Raw genomic sequence first — 22,222 nt, forward strand, 5'->3', positions numbered from 1 at the left:
GTTAAAAGCATCTACTTGGCCAGAGCATCTACTAATAACGGAGAGCATGCAAGATCATAAACAACACATAAGCATAACTTTGATAATCAACATAACAAGTATTCTCTATTCATCGGATCCCAACAAACGCAACATATAGAATTACATATAGATGATCTTGATCATGATAGGCAGCTCACAAGATCCGACAATGATAGCACAATGGGGAGAAGACAACCATCTAGCTACTGCTATGGACCCATAGTCCAGGGGTAGACTACTCACTCATCACTCCGGAGGCGACCATGGCGGTGTAGAGTCCTCCGGGAGATGAATCCCCTCTCGGCGAGGGTGCCGGAGGCGATCTCCGAGGATCCCCCGAGATGGGATCGGCGGCGACGGCGTCTCGGTAATGTTTTCCGTATCGTGGCTCTCGGTACCGGGGGTTTCGTCACGGAGGCTATTTGTAGGCGGAAGGGCAGGTCAAGAGGCGGCACGGGGGCCCAAACCACGGGCCGGCGCGGCCGGGGGTGGGGCCGCGCCGCCCTAGGGTTTGGCCACCCCGTGGCCCCTCTTCGTCTCTCCTTCGGACTTCCGGAAGCTTCGTGAGAAAATAGGCCTCCGGGCTTTAATTTCGTCCAATTCCGAGAATATTTCTTTACTAGGATTTACTGAAACCAAAAACAGCGAAAACAACGAATCGGCACTTCGGCATCTTGTTAATAGGTTAGTTCCAGAAAATGCACGAATATGACATAAAGTGTGCATAAAACATGTAGATAACATCAATAATGTGGCATAGAACACAAGAAATTATCGATACGTTGGAGACGTATCAGCATCCCCAAGCTTAGTTCTGCTCGTCCCGAGCGAGGTAAAACGATAACAAAGATAATTTACGGAGTGACATGCCATCATAAACTTGATCATACTATTTGTAAAGCATATGTAGAGAATGCAGCGATCAAAACAATGTGTATGACATGAGTAAACAACTGAATCATATAGCAAAGACTTTTCATGAATAGCATTTCAAGACAAGCATCAATAAGTCTTGCATAAGAGTTAACTCATAAAGCAATAATTCGAAGTAAAGGTATTGAAGCAACACAAAAGAAGATTAAGTTTCAGCGGTTGCTTTCAACTTGTAACATGTATATCTCATGGATATTGTCAACATAGAGTAATATAATAAGTGCAATAAGCAAGTATGTAAGAATCAATGCACAGTTCACACAAGTGTTTGCTTCTTGAGGTGGAGAGAAATAGGTGAACTGACTCAACATAAAAGTAAAAGAATGGTCCTCATAGAGGAAAAGCATCGATTGCTATATTTGTGCTAGAGCTTTGATTTTGAAAACATGAAACAATTTTGTCAACGGTAGTAATAAAGCATATGCATCATGTAAATTATATCTTATAAGTTGCAAGCCTCATGCATAGTGTACTAATAGTGCTCGCACCTTGTCCTAATTAGCTTGGACTACCTGGATTATCACCGCAATACATATGCTTTAACCAAGTATCACAAAGGGGTACCTCTATGCCGCTTTGTACAAAGGTCTAAGGAGAAAGCTCGCATTTGGATTTCTCGCTTTTGATTATTCTCAACTTAGACATCCATACCGGGACAACATAGACAACGAGATAATGGACTCCTCTTTTAATGCTTTAAGCATTCAACAACAATTAATTCTTTTCTCATTAGAGATTTGAGGATGTTTGTCCAAAACTGAAACTTCCACCATGGAACATGGCTTTAGTTAGCGGCCCAATGTTCTTCTCTCACAATATGCATGCTCAAACCATTCAACTCAGTGTAGATCGCCCTTACTTCGGACAAGACGAACATGCATAGCAACTCACATGAAATTCAACAATGAGTTGATGGCGTTCCCCGATAAACATGGTTATCGCACAACAAGCAACTTAATAAGAGATAAAGTGCATAATTACATATTCAATACCACAATAGTTTTTAAGCTATTTGTCCCATGAGCTATATATTGCAAAAGTGAATGATGGAATTTTAAAGGTAGCACTCAAGCAATTTACTTTGGAATGGCGGGAAAATACCATGTAGTATAGGTAGGTATGGTGGACACAAATGGCATAGTGGTTGGCTCAAGTATTTTGGATGCATGAGAAGTATTCCCTCTCGATACAAGGTTTAGGCTAGCAAGGTTGTTTGAGGCAAACACAAGGATGAACTAGTACAGCAAAACTCACATAAAAGACATATTGAAAGCATTATAATACTCTATACCGTCTTCCTTGTTGTTCAAACTCAAAACTAGAAATTATCTAGACCTTAGAGAAACCAAATATGCAAACCAAATTTTAGCATGCTCTATGTATTTCTTCATTAATGGGTGCAAAGCATATGATGCAAGAGCTTAAACATGAGCACAACAATTGCCAAGTATCACATTACCCAAAACATTTTTAGCAATTACTACATGTATCATTTTCCAATTCCAACCATATAACAATTTAACGAAGGAGAAACTTCGCCATGAATACTATGAGTAGAAACCAAGGACATATTTGTCCATAAGCTACAGCGGAGTGTGTATCTCTCCCATAAAGTGAATGCTAGGATCCATTTTATTCAAACAAAACAAAAACAAAAACAAAACGACGCTCCAAGAAAAAGCACATAAGATGTGGCCGAATAAAAATGTAGTTTCAGGGGAGGAACCCGATAATTTGTTGATGAAGAAGGGGATGCCTTGGGCATCCCCAAGCTTAGACGCTTGAGTCTTCTTGATATATGCAGGGGTGAACCACCGGGTGCATCCCCAAGCTTAGAGCTTTCACTCTCCTTGATCATGTTGCATCATACTCCTCTCTTGATCCTTGAAAACTTCCTCCACACCAAACTCGAAACAACTCATTAGAGGGTTAGTGCACAATATAAATTGACATATTCAGAGGTGACACACTCATTCTTAACACTTCTGGACATTGCATAATGCTACTGGACATTAGTGGATCAAAGAAATTCATCCAACATAGCGAAAGAGGCAATGCGAAATAAAAGGCAGAATCTGTCAAAACAGAACAGTTCGTATTGACGAATTTTAAAATGGCACCAGACTTGCTCAAATGAAAATGCTCAAATTGAATGAAAGTTGCGTACATATCTGAGGATCATGCACGTAAATTGGCATAATTTTCTGAGCTTCCTGCAGGGCAGTGGGCTCATATTCGTGACAGCAAAGAAATCTGGAACTGCGCAGTAATCCAAATCTAGTACTTACTTTTCTATCAACGGCTTAACTTGGCACAACAAAACTCAAAACTAAGATAAGGAGAGGTTGCTACAGTAGTAAACAACTTCCAAGACACAAAATAAAAACAAAGTACTGTAGGTAAAAACATGGGTTGTCTCCCATAAGCGCTTTTCTTTAACGCCTTTCAGCTAGGCGCAGAAAGTGTGTATCAAGTAACATCGAGAGATGAAGCATCAACATCATAATTTGTTCTAATGATAGAATCATAAGGTACCTTCATTCTCTTTCTAGGGAAGTGTTCCATACCTTTCTTGAGAGGAAATTGATATTTTATATTACCTTCCCTCATATCAATAATAGCACCAACGAGTTCGAAGAAAAGGTCTTCCCAATATAATTGGACAAGATGCATTGCATTCAATATCCAAGACAACAAAATCAACGGGAACAAGATTATTGTTAACGGTAATGCGAACATTATCAACTTTACCCAAAGGTTTCTTTGTAGAATGATCAGCAAGATTAACATCCAAATAACATTTTTTCAGCGGTGGCAAGTCAAGCATATTATAAATTTTCTTTGGCATAACAGAAATACTTGCACCAAGATCACATAAAGCATTACAATCAAAATCTTTAACCTTCATCTTAATGATGGGCTCCCAACCATCTTCTAGCTTTTTAGGAATAGAGGCTTCGCGCTCTAGTTTCTCTTCTCTAGCTTTTATGAGAGCATTTGTAATATGATGCGTGAAAGCCAAATTTATAGCACTAGCATTAGGACTTTTAGCAAGTTTTTGCAAGAACTTTATAACTTCAGAGATGTGGCAATCATCAAAATTCAAACCATTATAATCTAAAGCAATGGGATCATCATCCCCAATGTTGGAAAAAATTTCAGCAGCTTTATCACAAGCGGTTTCAGCGAGTTTTAGCGGTTTCGAGCGAGTTTTTCGCGCTTTGCATTAGAAGTGGAAACATTGCTAACACCAATTCTTTTATTAGTATGAGTAGGAGGTGCAGCAACATGTGTAGCATTATCATTACTAGTGGTGGTAATAGTCCAAACTTTAGCTATATTTTTCTCTTTAGCTAGTTTTTCATTTTCTTCTCTATCCCACCTAGCACGCAGTTCAGCCATTAATCTTATATTCTCATTAATTCTAACTTGAATGGCATTTGCTGTAGTAACAATTTTATTTTCAATATCCCTATTAGGCATAACTTTCGATTTCAAAAGATCAACATCGAGAGGCAAGACTATCAACTCTAGAAACAAGAATATCAATTTTATTGAGCTTTTCCTCAACAGATTTGTTAAAGGCGGTTTGTGTACTAATAAATTCTTTAAGCATGGCTTCAAGTCCAGGGGGTGAATTCCTATTATTGTTGTAAGAATTCCCATAAGAATTAGCATAACCGTTACCATTATTATAAGGATATGGCCTATAGTTATTACTAGAATTGTTCCGATAAGCATTGTTGTTGAAATTATTATTTTTAATGAAGTTTACATCAACATGTTCTTCTTGTGCAACCAATGAAGCTAACGGAACATTATTAGGATCAACATTAGTCCTATCATTCGCAAGCATAGACATAATAGCATCAATTTTATCACTCAAGGAGGAGGATTCTTCGACGGAATTTACCTTCTTACCTTGTGGAGCTCTTTCCGTGTGCCATTCGGAGTAATTTATCATCATATCATCAAGAAGTTTTGTAGCCGCCCCCAATGTGATGGACATAAAGGTACCTCCAGCAGCTGAATCCAATAAATTCCGCGAAGAAAAATTTAGTCCTGCATAGAAGGTTTGGATGATCATCCAAGTAGTCGATCCATGGGTTGGGCAATTTTTAACCGAGAGATTTCATTCTTTCCCAAGCTTGAGCAACATGTTCAGTATCTAATTGTTTAAAATTCATTATGCTACTCCTCAAAGATATAATTTTAGCAGGGGGATAATATCTACCAATAAAAGCATCCTTGCATTTAGTCCATGAATCAATACTATTCTTAGGCGAGAGATAGCAACCAATCTTTAGCTCTTCCTCTTAATGAGAAAGGGAACAATTTTAGTTTAATAATATCACCATCTACATCTTTATATTTTTGCATTTCACATAGTTCAACAAAATTATTGAGATGGGCAGCGAGCATCATCGAACTAATTCCGGAAAATTGATTGTTCATGACAAGATTCAAGTAAAGCGAGGTTTAATTTCAAAGAATTCTGCTGTAGTAGCAGGTGGAGCAATAGGTGTGCATAAGAAATCATTATTATTTGTGGTTGTGAAGTCACACAACTTAGTATTTTCAGCGTTGGCCATTTTAGCAATAGTAAATAAAGCAAACTAGATAAAGTAAATGCAAGTAAACTAATTTTTTTGTGTTTTCGATATAGCAAACAAGATAGCAAATAAAGTAAAACTAGCAACTAATTTTTTTGTATTTTGATTTAGTGCAGCAAACAAAGTAGTAAATAAAATAAAGCAAGACAAAAACAAAGTAAAGAGATTGAGAAGTGGAGACTCCCCTTGCGGCGTGTCTTGATCTCCCCGGCAACGGCGCCGTGAAAAGAGCTTGATGGCGTGTATTTCACACGTTCGTTGGGCAACCCCAAGAGGAAGGTATGATGCGCACAGCAGCAAGTTTTCCCTCGAGAAAGAAACCAAGGTTTATCGAACCAGGAGGAGCCAAGAAGCACGTTGAAGGTTGATGGCGGCGGGATGTAGTGCGGCGCAACACCAGAGATTCCGGCGCCAACGTGGAACCTGCACAACACAACCAAGCTACTTTGCCCCAACGAAACAGTGAGGTTGTCAATCTCACCGGCTTGCTGTAACAAAGGATTAACCGTATTGTGTGGAAGATGATTGTTTGCAGAGAAAACGAGTAGAAACAAGTATTGCAGTAGATTGTATTTCGAGTAAAGAGAATTGGACCGGGGTCCACGAGTTCACTAGAGGTGTCTCTCCCATAAGACGAACGAGCATGTTGGGTGAACAAATTACAGTTGGGCAATTGACAAATAAAGAGAGCATGACAATGCACATACATATCATGATGAGTATAGTGAGATTTAATTGGGCATTACGACAAAGTACATAGACCGCCATCCAACTGCATCTATGCCTAAAAAGTCCACCTTCAGAGTTATCATCCGAACCCCCTCCAGGTATTAAGTTGCAAACAACAGACAATTGCATTAAGTATGGTGCGTAATGTAATCAACAACTACATCCTTAGACATAGCATCAATGTTTTATCCCTAGTGGCAACAGACACAACACAACCTTAGAACTTTTCGTCACCGTCCCAGGTGTCAATGCAGGCATGAACCCACTATCGAGCATAAGTACTCCCTCTTGGAGTTAAAAGCATCTACTTGGCCAGAGCATCTACTAATAACGGAGAGCATGCAAGATCATAAACAACACATAAGCATAACTTTGATAATCAACATAACAAGTATTCTCTATTCATCGGATCCCAACAAACGCAACATATAGAATTACATATAGATGATCTTGATCATGATAGGCAGCTCACAAGATCCGACAATGATAGCACAATGGGGAGAAGACAACCATCTAGCTACCGCTATGGACCCATAGTCCAGGGGTAGACTACTCACTCATCACTCCGGAGGCGACCATGGCGGTGTAGAGTCCTCCGGGAGATGAATCCCCTCTCCGGCAGGGTGCCGGAGGCGATCTCCGGGATCCCCCGAGATGGGATCGGCGGCGACGGCGTCTCGCAATGTTTTCCGTATCGTGGCTCTCGGTACCGGGGGTTTCGTCACGGAGGCTATTTGTAGGCGGAAGGGCAGGTCAAGAGGCGGCACGGGGGCCCAAACCACGGGCCGGCGCGGCCGGGGGTGGGGCCGCGCCGCCCTAGGGTTTGGCCACCCCGTGGCCCCTCTTCGTCTCTCCTTCGGACTTCCGGAAGCTTCGTGAGAAAATAGGCCTCTCGGGCTTTAATTTCGTCCAATTCCGAGAATATTTCTTTACTAGGATTTCTGAAACCAAAAACAGCAGAAAACAGACAATCGGCACTTCGGCATCTTGTTAATAGGTTAGTTCCAGAAAATGCACGAATATGACATAAAGTGTGCATAAAACATGTAGATAACATCAATAATGTGGCATAGAACACAAGAAATTATCGATACGTTGGAGACGTATCATCCCCAACACACCTAATAGGTGCACTAGTTCGGCGAAGAGATAGTGAAATACAGGTGGTATGAATAAGTATGAGCAGTGGCAACGGCACAGTAGTAACGCAGTAAAACAGTAAACAAGCAGCGATAGCAGTATTTAGGAACAAGGCCTAGGGATTAGACTTTCACTAGTGGACACTCTCAACTTTGATCACATAACAGAATAGATAAATGCATACTCTACACTCTCTTGTTGGATGATGAACACATTGCGTAGGATTACACGAACCCTCAATGCCGGAGTTAACAAGCTCCACAATTCAATGTTCATATTTAAATAACCTTAGAGTGCATGAAAGATCAACACGACTAAACCAAGTACTAACATAGCATGCACACTGTCACCTTCACACCATGTAGGAGGAATAGATCACTTCAATACCATCATAGCAATAGTTAACTTCATAATCTACAAGAGATCATAATCATAGCCTACGCCAAGTACTAACACGGATGCACACACTGTCACCTTTACACACGTGGGACAAGGAGTCTCCGGAGATCACATAAGTAAAACCCACTTGACTAGCATAATGACATCTAGATTACAATCATCATCATATGAATCTCAATCATGTAAGGCAGCTCATGAGATTATTGTATTGAAGTACATAGGAGAGAGATTAACCACATAGCTACCGGTACAGCCCCGAGCCTCGATGGAGAACTACTCCTCCTCATGGGAGACAGACAGCGTTGATGGAGATGGCGGTGGTGTCGATGGAGGAGCCTTCCGGGGCACTTCCCCGTCCCGGCGGCGTGCCGGAACGGAGACTCCTGTCCCCCGGATCTTGGCTTCGCGATGGCGGCGGCTCTGGAAGGTTTCTCGTACCGTGGCTTTTTCGTCTCGTGTTTTAGGTCTGGGACCTTTATATAGGCGAAGAGGCGGCGTCAGAAGGTCGAAGGGGCGACGACACCATAGGGGGGTGCGGGCCACCCCCAGGCCGCGCCGGCCTATGGTCTGGTGGGCCTGTGCCCCCTCTCTGGTGGCTCTCGGGTGTTCTGGATGCTTCCGGGGATTCTAAGATCTTTGGCGTTGATCTCATCCGATTCCGAGAATATTTCCTTACTAGGATTTCTGAAACCAAAAACAGCAGAAAACAGCAACTGGCACTTCGGCATCTTGTTAATAGGTTAGTTCCAGAAAATGCACGAATATGACATAAAGTGTGCATATAACATGTAGAAATCATCAATAATGTGGCATGGAACACAAGAAATTATCGATACGTCGGAGACGTATCAGCATCCCCAAGCTTAGTTCCTGCTCGTCCCGAGCAGGTAAACGATAAACAAAGATAATTTCTGGAGTGACATGCCATCATAAACTTGATCATACTATTGTAAACACATGTAATGAATGCAGCGATCAAAACAATGGTAATGACATGAGTAAACAAATGAACCATAAAGCAAAGACTTTTCATTAATAGTACTTAAAGACAAGCATCAATAAGTCTTGCATAAGAGTTAACTCATAAAGCAATAAATCAAAGTAAAGGTATTGAAGCAACACAAAGGAAGATTAAGTTTCAGCGGTTGCTTTCAACTTGTAACATGTATATCTCATGGATAATTGTCAACATAGAGTAATATAACAAGTGCAATATGCAAGTATGTAGGAATCAATGCACAGTCCACACAAGTGTTTGCTTCTTGAGGTGGAGAGAGATAGGTGAACTGACTCAACATAAAAGTAAAAAGAATGGTCCTTCAAAGAGGAAAGCATCGATTGCTATATTTGTGCTAGAGCTTTGGTTTTGAAAACATAAAGAGAGCATAAAAGTAAAATTTTGAGAGGTGTTTGTTGTTGTCAACGAATGGTAGTGGGCACTCTAACTACCTCATCAACCAGACTTTCAAGAGCGGCTCCCATGAAGGACGTTATCTCTACCAGCAAAATAGATCATCCCTTTTCTCTTTTGTTTACACACGTAATTTAGTTTAGTTTTTCTTTATTTATGGATGACACTCCTCCCAACCTTTTGCTTACACAAGCCATGGCTAACCGAATCCTCGGGTGCCTTCCAACATTCACATACCATGGAGGAGTGTCTATTTGCAAAATTAAGTTGCTTACCGATGAATCAGAGCAAAACATGTGAAGAGAATTATTAATGCAAGTTAATTAATCGGGGCTGGGAACCCCATTGCCAGCTCTTTTTGCAAAATTATTGGATAAGCGGATATGCCACTAGTCCATTGTGAAAGTCTGTCAAAAGTAAATGACAAGATCGAAAGATAAAACACCACATACTTCCTCATGAGCTATAAAACATTGACACAAATAAGAGGTGATAAATTTTGAATTATTTAAAGGTAGCACTCAAGCAATTTACTTTGGAATGGCGGAGAAATACCATGTAGTAGGTAGGTATGGTGGACACAAATGGCATAGTGGTTGGCTCAAGGATTTTGGATGCATGAGAAGTATTCCCTCTCGATACAAGGTTTAGGCTAGCAAGGTTATTTGAAACAAACACAAGGATGAACCGGTGCAGCAAAACTCACATAAAAGACATATTGAAAACATTATAAGACTCTACACCGTCTTCCTTGTTGTTCAAAACTCAATACTAGATATTATCTAGACTCTAGAGAAACCAAATATGCAAACCAAATTAGCAAGCTCTAAGTGTTTCTTCATTAATGGGTGCAAAGTATATGATGCAAGAGCTTAAACATGAGCACAACAATTGCCAAGTATCAAATTATCCAAGACATTTTAGAATTACTACATGTAGCATTTTCTAATTCCAACCATATAACAATTTAACGAAGAAGAAACTTCGCCATGAATACTATGAGTAAAGCCTAAGGACATACTTGTCCATATGCTACAGCGGAGCGTGTCTCTCTCCCATACAGTGAATGCTAGGATCCATTTTATTCAAACAAAACAAAAAACAAAAACAAACAGACGCTCCAAGCAAAGCACATAAGATGTGACGGAATAAAAATATAGTTTCAGGGGAGGAACCTGATAATGTTGTCGATGAAGAAGGGGATGCCTTGGGCATCCCCAAGCTTAGACGCTTGAGTCTTCTTAGAATATGCAGGGGTGAACCACCGGGACATCCCCAAGCTTAGAGCTTTCACTCTCCTTGGTCATATTGTATCATACTCCTCTCTTGATCCTTGAAAAATTCCTCCACACCAAACTCGAAACAACTCATTAGAGGGTTAGTGCACAATAAAAATTAACATGTTCAGAGGTAACACAATCATTCTTAACACTTCCGGACATTGCATAAAGCTACTGGACATTAATGGATCAAAGAAATTCATCCAACATAGCAAAAGAGGCAATGCGAAATAAAAGGCAGAATCTGTCAAAACAGAACAGTCCGTAAAGATGGATTTTATTGAGGCACCAGACTTGCTCAAATGAAAATGCCCAAATTTAATAAAAGTTGCGTACATATCTGAGGATCACGCACGTAAATTGGCTTAATTTTCTGAGATACCTACAGGGAGGTAGGTCGAAATTCGTGACAGCAAAGAAATCTGTAACTGCGCAGTAATCCAAATCTAGTATGAACTTTACTATCAAAGACTTTACTTGGCACAACAAAACACAAGACTAAGATAAGGAGAGGTTGCTACAGTAGTAAACAACTTCCAAGACACAAATATAAAACAAAGTACTGTAGCGAAATAACACATGGGTTATCTCCCAAGAAGTTCTTTCTTTATAGCCATTAAGATGGGCTCAGCAGTTTTAATGATGCACTCGCAAGAGATAGTATTTGAAGCAAAAGAGAGCATCAAGAAGCAAATTCAAAACAAATTTAAGTCTAACATGCTTCCTATGCATAGGAATCTTGTAAATAAACAAGTTCATGAAGAGCAAAGTAATAAGCATAGGAAGATAAAACAAGTGTAGCTTCAAAAATTTCAGCACATAGAGAGGCATTTTAGTAACATGAAAATTTCTATAACCATATTTTCCTCTCTCATAATAACTTTCAGTAGCAACATGAGCAAATTCAACAATATAACTATCACATAAAGCATTCTTATCATGAGTCTCATGCATAAAATTATTACTCTCCACATAAGCATAGTTATTCTTATTAATTGTAGTAAGAGCAAATTCAACAAAGTAGCTATCATTATTATTCTCATCAAGTGTAGGAGGCATAGTATAATCATAATAAAATTTACTCTCCATAGTAGGTGGCACCAAAAGACCACTATCATTATAATCATCATAAATAGGAGGCAAAGTATCATCAAAGAAAATTTTCTCCTCAATGCTTGGGGGACTAAAAAGATCATGAAAACCAGAGCCAGCTTCCCCAAGCTTAGAATTTTCCATATCATTAGCAACAATGGTATTCAAAGTATTCATGCTAATATGTTCCATGGGTTTTTTAATTTTCGCATCAAACCATCCATGTCTTAAATCAGGAAATAGAATAAGAAGCTCATTGTCGTCCATTATGCCAAACTAGTGTAAACAAGAAACAAAAAGATGCAATTGCAGGATCTAAAGGAAATAGCTTTGAGTACTTACAACGGTGAAAATAGCTTAGTAGCCGAGATCCGGAGTGTGAGTACCTTTTACCTTTCCTCCCCGGCAACGGCGCCATAAAATAGCTTGATGTCTACGGGTGCTTCTATTCTTGTAGACAGTGTTGGGCCTCCAAGAGCAGAGGTTTGTAGAACAGCAGCAAGTTTCCCTTAAGTGGATCACCCAAGGTTTAGCGAACTCAGGGAGGAAGAGGTCAAAGATATCCCTCTCATGCAACCCTGCAACCACAAAGCAAGAAGTCTCTTGTGTCCCCAACACACCTAATAGGTGCACTAGTTCGGCGAAGAGATAGTGAAATACAGGTGGTATGAATAAGTATGAGCAAGTGGCAACGACACAAGTAGTAACGCAAGAAAACAAGTAAACAAGCAACGATAGCAGTATTTAGGAACAAGGCCTAGGGATTAGACTTTCACTAGTGGACACTCTCAACTTTGATCACATAACAGAATAGATAAATGCATACTCTACACTCTCTTGTTGGATGATGAACACATTGCGTAGGATTACACGAACCCTCAATGCCGGAGTTAACAAGCTCCACAATTCAATGTTCATATTTAAATAACCTTAGAGTGCATGAAAGATCAACACGACTAAACCAAGTACTAACATAGCATGCACACTCGTCACCTTCACACCATGTAGGAGGAATAGATCACATCAATACCATCATAGCAATAGTTAACTTCATAATCTACAAGAGATCATAATCATAGCCTACGCCAAGTACTAACACGGATGCACACACTCGTCACCTTTACACACGTGGGACAAGGAGTCTCCGGAGATCACATAAGTAAAACCCACTTGACTAGCATAATGACATCTAGATTACAAGCATCATCATATGAATCTCAATCATGTAAGGCAGCTCATGAGATTATTGTATTGAAGTACATAGGAGAGAGATTAACCACATAGCTACCGGCACAGCCCCGAGCCTCGATGGAGAACTACTCCCTCCTCATGGGAGACAGCAGCGTTGATGGAGATGGCGGTGGTGTCGATGGAGGAGCCTTCCGGGGGCACTTCCCCGTCCCGGCGGCGTGCCGGAACAGAGACTCCTGTCCCCCAGATCTTGGCTTCGCGATGGCGGCGGCTCTGGAAGGTTTCTCGTACCGTGGCTTTTTCGTCTCGTGTTTTAGGTCTGGGACCTTTATATAGGCGAAGAGGCGGCGTCAGAAGGTCGAAGGGGCGACGACACCATAGGGGGGCGCGGGCCACCCCCAGGCCGCGCCGGCCTATGGTCTGGTGGGCCTGTGCCCCCTCTCTGGTGGCTCTCGGGTGTTCTGGATGCTTCCGGGGATTCTAAGATCTTTGGCGTTGATCTCATCCGATTCCGAGAATATTTCCTTACTAGGATTTCTGAAACCAAAAACAGTAGAAAACAGCAACTGGCACTTCGACATCTTGTTAATAGGTTAGTTCCAGAAAATGCACGAATATGACATAAAGTGTGCATATAACATGTAGAAATCATCAATAATGTGGCATGGAACACAAGAAATTATCGATACGTCGGAGACGTATCAAGTATATGGAATTTTGTTGCACCATCTGTTGCAATTCCTCCTCTGAGATCACATCACACTGCTGTGTGTTAGCTGTTATTCCCTGCAGTCTGCATTGGACCCTATTCATTTGAAACTGGAACCACCTCTCTGCCCAATGTGTTTGCATGAGACCCAACTGTTCCAGCCAAGGCATTCCAAGTATCACATCATAGCCCTGCAGAGGAAGCACTTTGAACGACGCATTGAAGGAATACCCCTGACATGTCCATTCACAATCAGGAATTTCTACTGTACCTTGCAAAATACCACCCCAGCCACTTTAACTTGGACAGGTTTTGACAATGCTTGAACTACTGACAGGTTAGAGGCCATTTTGGCACAGATAAAGTTGTTGGAGGCTCCCGAATCAATGAGGATGAGGACATCCTGCCCTTGGATGTGCCCTAACAGTCTCATAGACCTCGCATGCTCAACACCTTGGGTAGCTTGTTTACTGTTGGAATAGAACACCTCTTTTGTATCAGCAAGAGCATCCACAAATACCTCATTTTCTGGGCTGCTATCCCCTTCAGAATCAGAACCAGGCAACATCGCCAGCAATTCCTCCACAAATTGTAGTTTTACCGTTGCACTACATTTATGCCCCGGAGCCCATTTCTCACCACAAGTGAAACACTCACCACGAGCTTTCCTCAGAGCCTTCAACGCTGCCAGTTTAGCTTGAACATTGTTGTTTCTATTATCAGGCATTTGAGGTGTTGATGGCCTATATGCATGAGAGAAATTCTGCTTTGAAAATTGTCTTGAACCCATATTCTTCTGTTGAGATTTGGGGCTATCATCTTCGATCTCCTCCTGCAATAATGCCAAAGAAACAACAGTATCGAGGTCGTTGGGACGCTGAATCATGACAACAGCTCGAATTTGTTTCACCAATCCTTCCACAAAGCGTGTGACAAAGAAGGTAGGGTCTAAATCAGGTTTATAAGCTATCATATGATGCCTGAGATTATTGAACCTCTCTACATACTCAGTAACAGTACCAGTTTGTTTCATTTTGAAAGCCTGCCTATACAACATCTGATACTTATCTCTATCAAAATGTTTGCTCAGTTTTTCACATAGTTTTTCCCAAGTGAATTTATCTAATTGATCCTCTATCCCCTGTAAGCACATAGCAGCGTTTCCAATAAAATGCATAGTGGCATATTCTACTTGCTGGGTAGGATCCACAGTAAAGAGGCGAAAGTATTTCTCCGCAGCTTTCTGCCAGAGATGAAGGTTTTCACCCTCGAATCTAGGAAAATCAGTTTGAGGTGGTGCTATGCTGGTTTTAACAGTGTGTGCACCAGCTGTGTTATGAATAATCTCTGGAACAGGAACGATTGCGAGAGAGTGCTCAGTGGTTTGGGTACCTGTGACCGGGGTGGACCGTGAGACAATTGCTTGTCCCACAGTCGCGCCCCCGGTGATGTTGACGACGCCGTGGCCGTTTTGCCCGGAGCTCTGCTCCCGTGATGCTGCGCTCGCATTGTGAGGCGCAAGAGGATTAGGCAACGCCGCGGCTCCCGGCGGTGTGCCGAGGGCGCTGAGGCCACACCCTACCACCACTCGATCAACCTGCTTGCGAATTGAATCGAGGGACGCCGTCAGATCCATGACCTGCGCGTCCACCCCTTCACGCCAAGAGTTGAGTTGTTGGAGAGAAGTCGTGTTGGCGTCGAACTTGCCATCCACTGCCGCCAACCCCGCCTTAACATCTCAGAGTTCCCCTTTGAACTCCGCTCGCATGGTAGCGAGCTTCTTCAGTACTTCATCCATCCGGCTGTCCAAGGTATCGATCCGATCTGAAGTCGCCCACCGAGTTTGATGCGGGCGATCCAGGGTGTTTTTCCAGTCAGTTCAACCCAAATCGAGCGACCAAATTCGAGGTGTTCCTTGCGGAAACTTTGTGTCGATCCCCGAAGAGATCAACACCTTCAAATCGGTATTTACTATCTCAGATCGAGGGATTATACGTGCGGAACAGGAGCGGCGACAGCTGATACCAAATGTTAAGAAACTACTCTACCACACACAGGAGCGCATCTTCATCACACAAGACTCGAATTCAGATACACCTTCTTATGTCTGGGTACAAGGATTCAACACAGGAAGGGGAATTTGGGGGAGAGGAGCGACCTGGAGGGGAAGGAAACGAGGGGAGGGGAATACATAGTCGTTTAGTCTCTAGTCAATCGACCACCCAACACAGCCGTGGCCCAAACGTTTTGTAACCTTGTCTCGTCACCAGCGCTAGATGTCAGCCTTGGATTGGTCTTCACTGAGTCCACTCTAGACCGTTGATCTTGGCTGGCCTTCTACCTGCACGCCTCAACCTTCTCCTTTGCTTCCCTGATGGTGATCTGGCCACATCCTCTATTGGCTCCATGACACATCGCCATGGCATGCAACCGTAGGAGCAAATACAATAAGATACAGTCAGCTGGCTAATAAAGATAAAATATTATAAATTTGCTTAGATGGAGGAGAGAGATTATGAGAGAGAATAGAAGTGAACTCTTATCTACTCCCTTCGGTCTCTTTTAATTGACTCAGATTTAGTACAACTTTATACTAAATTTGAGGCAATTAAAAAAGAACAGAGGGAGTAATAGACAGCTCTAGCATGTGCTTCTAGGTATTATGTGAGACTAAAAGTTGGCCATGTGTTGTAAAAGTATTACACTTTTATAGTTTATTATTGTACATGCTAGCTATAAGTTAACTATAAATGATGTGGCAAATTGTTATAGTCAGCTGCCGGCTATACTTTTGTTTTTGATCTAAAAGCAAACAAACTTCACTCGTGAATACGTATTTCGAGAAACAAGTTTGATCACTAATTTGATTAACAAAATATAAGATATATATCACGAAAATTATATTATTGAAAACATTTTTTGAATATGAATATAATGAAATATTTTTTGTGGATATATCTCATATTTTATTGATCAAATTTGTAGTCAAATTTATTTCTCGAAATACGTAATTACCCCATAAACCTGCATGGAGTAGAAGTAAAACATCCATTTATGGTTCCAACTTCCAACACGTAGCCGCACTGCGAAAAAGGACGTCTGACTTGATGCCATCGCCATGGCATGCAACAGTAAAAGCAAACAACTTCACTCGCACAGCTGAGCTTCAAATCAAACCAAATCAAGGAAGGAGAAAGCCCCCAAGCAGAAACCAAGAAAGGCGCGGATGGATCTCTTACCCAAGGCATCCAGCGCGGGTGCCTATGGCGGAAAGGCGACGGAGGCGTACAGGAAGGCGCTGAGCTCGGCGGCCTCCGCGGCCGCGTACGCCGTGCTGGCGCGGAGCATGGCACGGGAGCTCCTCCCCGAAGAGCTGCGCGCCGCGGTGCGCTGGGGCGCGTCCCTGCTCCGCGCACGGCTCGGCTGCGGCGCCAAGGAGTGGCGCACGCTCGTGGTGCGGAGCCAGACCGCCGGCGGCAGCGGTCGCGAGGAGAATCTCCTATTCGACGCAGCAAGGACGTACCTGTCCACCAGGCTCGATCCGCGCGCCATGCGCCGTCTCGGGCTCACGCTGTGCACGGCCAGGGACGAAGCCGGCCTGAGAAGCTGGACGAAGCGCCTGTTCCTCGAGCCCGGGGGCTCCACCGTCGACGTCTTCGACGGCGTCGAGTTCACGTGGACGTCCGTCGAGAAGAGCAACGGCGGCGGCGGAGGAGGAAAGAAGTGTGCAGGTAACGGGGAGTCCGGCATCGGCGGCGACCGCGAGTTCGTGCTGATGCTCAGCTTCGCCGCGGAGCACACGGACATGGCCATGGAGAGGTACGTGCCCTTCGTCATGTCCTCGGCCGAGGAGACGAGGCAACGGGAGCGATCGCTCAGGATCTGCCTCAACGAGGGGCGGAAGTGGTTCAGCCTGAAGCACCACCACCCCGCCACCTTCGCCACGCTTGCCATGGACCCGACGCTCAAGCAGTCCATCGTCGCCGACCTCGACCTGTTCGCCAACCGGAGGGACCACTACCGCCGGATCGGCAAGGCGTGGAAGCGCGGCTACCTTCTCTACGGTCCGCCCGGCACCGGCAAGTCTAGCATGGTCGCCGCCATGGCCAACCACCTCCGCTACGACATATACGACCTCGACCTCTCCCACGTGCATAGCACCATGCTGCAGTGGCTGCTCATCACCATGTCCGACAAGTCCATCCTCGTCATCGAGGACATCGACTGCTGCTGCGATGCCATGTCGAGGGCGGTGGACTGCAAGGAGAGCAAGACGCCGGCGCTGATTGGCGACAAAGACGGCGGTGTCCCATCAGACATCATGGAAGTTCCGCCGCCGCGCGCGCGCAATACTGAGGTAATTCCGAACGTTTTCACCTATTGCTCTCAGCATCAACACATTTCATACCTTTCTCAATGCCCGATATGTCCATGTCTGTCTGTGCGCCCGGAACCTCAGATTACCCTGCCCGGTCTGCTCAACTTCATCGACGGGCTGTGGTCGACGAGCGGCGAGGAGCGCATCATCGTCCTCACCACCAACTACAAGGAACGCCTGGACCCAGCGCTGCTGCGGCCGGGGCGCATGGACATGCACATCTACATGGGCTTCTGCTGCTGGGAGGCGTTCAAGACGCTCGCCCGGAACTACTTCATCCTCGACGACCACACTCTCTTCCCGGAGATACAGGAACTGCTTGCGGCGGTGCAGGTGACGCCGGCCGAGGTGTCCGAGATGCTGCTGAGGACCAATGAACCCGACGTCGCGCTCCGAGGCCTCACAGAGTTCCTCAAAGAGAAGAAGCAGCAACAGAGTAAGATGCAGGGTACGGAGGAAGATAAGTAAGCATCGAGATTAAGCTCCAGGGAAAGCATGAAGTCAAGTAACCCAATTGGCTCAAATCAAGAACTAGCTAGTCTCGGAACGAGATGATCTGACCACTACCTCTTGGTTTGCGAATGTATCGCAGTCACATTGTCACGTTGCTGCAAGACTATTAGTGTCACAATGCTCTTTTGATCGTTTTCTGATTGTAGTGTCACGCATGCAATTTGGCGATTGCCTAGTTCATTACATCTTCCCCTGATACTTTAGCTTGATATCTGATTTGACTCTTGTCGGAAAGCACCAATCTTGATCAAAGAAACAATTTTACCTATGTGACTATGTCTTGAATCTATCTTCTTCCTAACCTTTATCGAAAAATCTTCTTCCTAATAGGGAGCGTGTACTTTGGGATGGGAAATTGGGAATGGAAGTTAGGGTGAGAAGTGAGAACCGGCTCAAGTTGGTAGGCTCTTGCTATTTTAAAGTGGGTTTTCTTAATTCTTAGTTAGCGGAAAATTAGACTAATGCTCAATCACCTCCTTCACGGTTGGTTCATGGTTCCAAGATTATTGTTCCAAGATTCGTGCTAGTGGGTCTCACCCTATCTTGTCTCTTCCTATAAGTCTAGCCCACTATGGAAATTAGGGTTGAGGGAGGGGGTGCGGGGTTGTCGGCGCTAGAGAAAAAAAGGGCGGGGCATAGAAGAATGGTCGGGGACAGCGGTGGAACGGTAGAGGAGGAGCTCGACAATCAAAGTTCTTTCGTACTCCGGTTCTTCGAGTTCAAGGTCGACTTCTTCTTGTTCTCCCCATGCAACATAATGAAATTATCCATTCTCGATAGAGAATAGATTGTTAGGCAAACGAGTGGGGAATAACCGCCCAACTCCGAAGTTACGAACAAAGTATCTTCCTTTTCACTTAAAAATATACTAGTACGAAATGAAACACGCCTATCACTACCCAATGGTTGAAGATTACATAAGTTGAGTCCAAAGGTTGTGGCAAGGACAACTGTGATTCCTCTATGGGTGATGTCCCTACGGGTTTGCTGAGCTTGATGATCCAAGTTGAGATGAAGCATGTCACCCAAGTTAGGTGTCACATTGCAGTTAGGGATAACAACTTTGGTCAGGATTGGCTTGTCCTTGATACGTCTCCAACGTATCCATAATTTCTGTTGTTCCATGCTTGTTTTATGACAATACTTACATGTTTTGCTTGCACTTTATGATGATTTCATGCATTTTCCGGAACTAACCTATTAACAAGATGCCACAGTGCCAGTTCCTGTTTTCTGCTGTTTTTGGTTCCAGAAAGGCTGTTCGGGCAATATTCTCGGAATTCGACGAAACGAAGACCAAACCTCCTATTTTTCCCGGAAGCGTCCAGAACACCGAAGAAGAGTCGGAGAGGGGCCAGAGGGCCACCACACCATAGGGCGGCGCGGCCTGGCCTGGGCCCGCGCCGGCCCGTGGTGTGGCGCCCCGAGTGCCCCTCGCGCCGCCTCTTCGCCTATAAAATCCCTTTCGACCTAAAAACACCGTAACTCTTGACGAAACTCCGGAAAGACTCAGGGGCGCCGCCACCATCGCGAAACTCCAATTCGGGGGACAGAAGTCTCTGTCCCGGCACTCTGCCGGGACGGGGAAGTGCCCCCGGAAGCCATCTCCATCAACGCCATCGCCTCCATCATGCTCCGTGAGTAGTTCCCCCATGGACTACGGGTTCTAGCTGTAGCTAGTTGGTATCCTCTCCCCCATGTACTTCAATACAATGATCTCATGAGCTGCCTTACATGATTGAGATTCATCTGATGTAATCGGTGTTGTGTTTGTCGGGATCTGATGGATTGTTACATTATGATTGTCTATCTACAAAGTTTATGAAGTTATTGTTGCTGCAATCTTGTTATGCTTAATGCTTGTCACTAGGGCCCGAGTGGCATGATCTTAGATTTGAGCTTTATATTATTGCTTAGATTGTATCTACAAGTTGTATGCACATGTCACTGTCCGGAACCAATGGCCCCGAAGTGACAGAAATCGGGACAACCGGAGGGGATGGCGGTGATGTGAGGGACACATGTTTTCACGGAGTGTTAATGCTTTGCTCCGGTGCTCTATTAAAAGGGGTACCTTAATATCCAGTAGTTTCCCTTGAGGCCCGGCTGCCACCGGCTGGTAGGACAAAAGATGTTGTGCAAGTTTCTCATTGCGAGCACGTACGACTATTATTGGAAAACATGCCTACATGATTAATGATCTTGATATTCTGTCTTAATGCTATTTCAATCCTATCAATTGCTCGACTGTAATTTGTTCACCCAACACTTGTTATTGGAGAGTTACCACTAGTGTAGATAGCTGGGAACCCCGGTCCATCTTTCATCATCATATACTCGTTCTACATGTCAACTGTTTTCTGGTGCCATTGCTCTCATATTACTATTACTGCTATTGTGTTACTGTTACTACTGCTCCCATATCACTGCTAGTTTCACATCACCCCTGTTACTAGTGCTTTTCCAGGTGCAGCTGAATTGACAACTCAGTTGTTAAGGCTTATAAGTATTCTTTACCTCCCCTTGTGTCGAATCAATAAATTTGGGTTTTACTTCCCTCGAAGACTGTTGCGATCCCCTATACTTGTGGGTCATCAAGACTATTTTCTGGCGCCGTTGCCGGGGAGGCATAGCTCTACTCATAAGTTCACCTGGGGAGTACACTCTACCTCTATCGCTGTTTTTGTTTTACTTTATTTGATTTTGCTTAGTTTACTTTTGTCTAGTTTATTTGTGCTTAGTTTATTTCTGTCTAGTATTAGTTTGCTTAGTTTACTTTTGTCTAGTTTATTTCAGTTTTGTTTTACTTTCCTCATATACCCAAAAATCCATAAAAATTTGAAAAATCTAAAAATTAAAAACTGCTGTTATGGGAGAACCTACAACCTACTTGGAGCTTATAGAATGTTATAATTGTTATAGAGAATCAAGAACTGGTAAAATAATGAGTGCTATGATAGAAAAATTGAATACAATTGTTAAAATCTTGCTTGAACACCATGATATAAACTGTTGCTCTCAACAGGATACTAAACATCTTAAATTTTAATGTGGCTTTAGTGAGGAATTTTTAATTAAGAACTATAACCGGAATTGCTATATTCATTATGGGTTCGAGGAGGTAGAACAATTTGTCTTATTTATGGGAGCCTCCGAGATAGAATCCTTCATGGTTGAGAATTATGAAACTTGTGTTGTTTGTAAGGGCCTTAAAGATTATGTCTCTACTATCCTTAATTCTTGCATAGAATGCTACAGTAGGAATCCTTATATCCTTGATTATAAAGAGAGACACATTAATGCACAAGAATGCACTCACAATTTGCAGGAACCGATGGAAGAAGAAATTGGTGAACCTGAAAGCTCATTGGATGAAAAAGAGGAGGAAATTGATGAACCTGAATGCTCATTGGATGAAAAAGAAGAGGAGAGTGATGAACAAAAGGAGGAAGAATGGATTAGCTACCCATGCCAACCTTCTAATGAGAGTAACTCTTTACCTCTTACATTATTTGATTGTCCTCCATGCTTACCGAAAGAGGTTGAATGTTATGTTCCTGTGGATTCTCTTGAAATACTAGCTATGAGTAAAACTTGTGAGAATTATTATGCTACTGTTATATATGATAATCCATGCTACTTTGATAAATCTTACGATAATGCTTTGTTTGTTCCTGATGTCGAAATGCATGGTACTAAAGAATTTTGCTTGGCAAATGTTTATGATAAAGCTCTAGATGATGGTCCTATGTTACTTGACAATATTAATTGTCCTACTAATGAAAATGGTACTAAAGTATTGACTTTATTTAG

General features: G+C 43.1%; 1 protein-coding gene across 1 annotated transcript; it reads left to right on the forward strand.

The window, feature by feature from the left end:
* The first annotated feature begins 16,744 nt into the window (after nt 1-16,744).
* LOC124672610 (AAA-ATPase At3g50940-like) lies at nt 16,745-18,364 on the forward strand. Its single transcript, XM_047208813.1, has 2 exons — nt 16,745-17,875; nt 17,978-18,364. The coding sequence occupies exons 1-2, from the start codon at nt 16,745-16,747 to the stop codon at nt 18,362-18,364; spliced, it is 1,518 nt and encodes a 505-aa protein (XP_047064769.1).
* Nucleotides 18,365-22,222: the final 3,858 nt, after the last annotated feature.

This window comes from Lolium rigidum, chromosome 7, assembly GCF_022539505.1.
Source record: "Lolium rigidum isolate FL_2022 chromosome 7, APGP_CSIRO_Lrig_0.1, whole genome shotgun sequence".
Lineage (NCBI taxonomy): Eukaryota > Viridiplantae > Streptophyta > Magnoliopsida > Poales > Poaceae > Lolium > Lolium rigidum.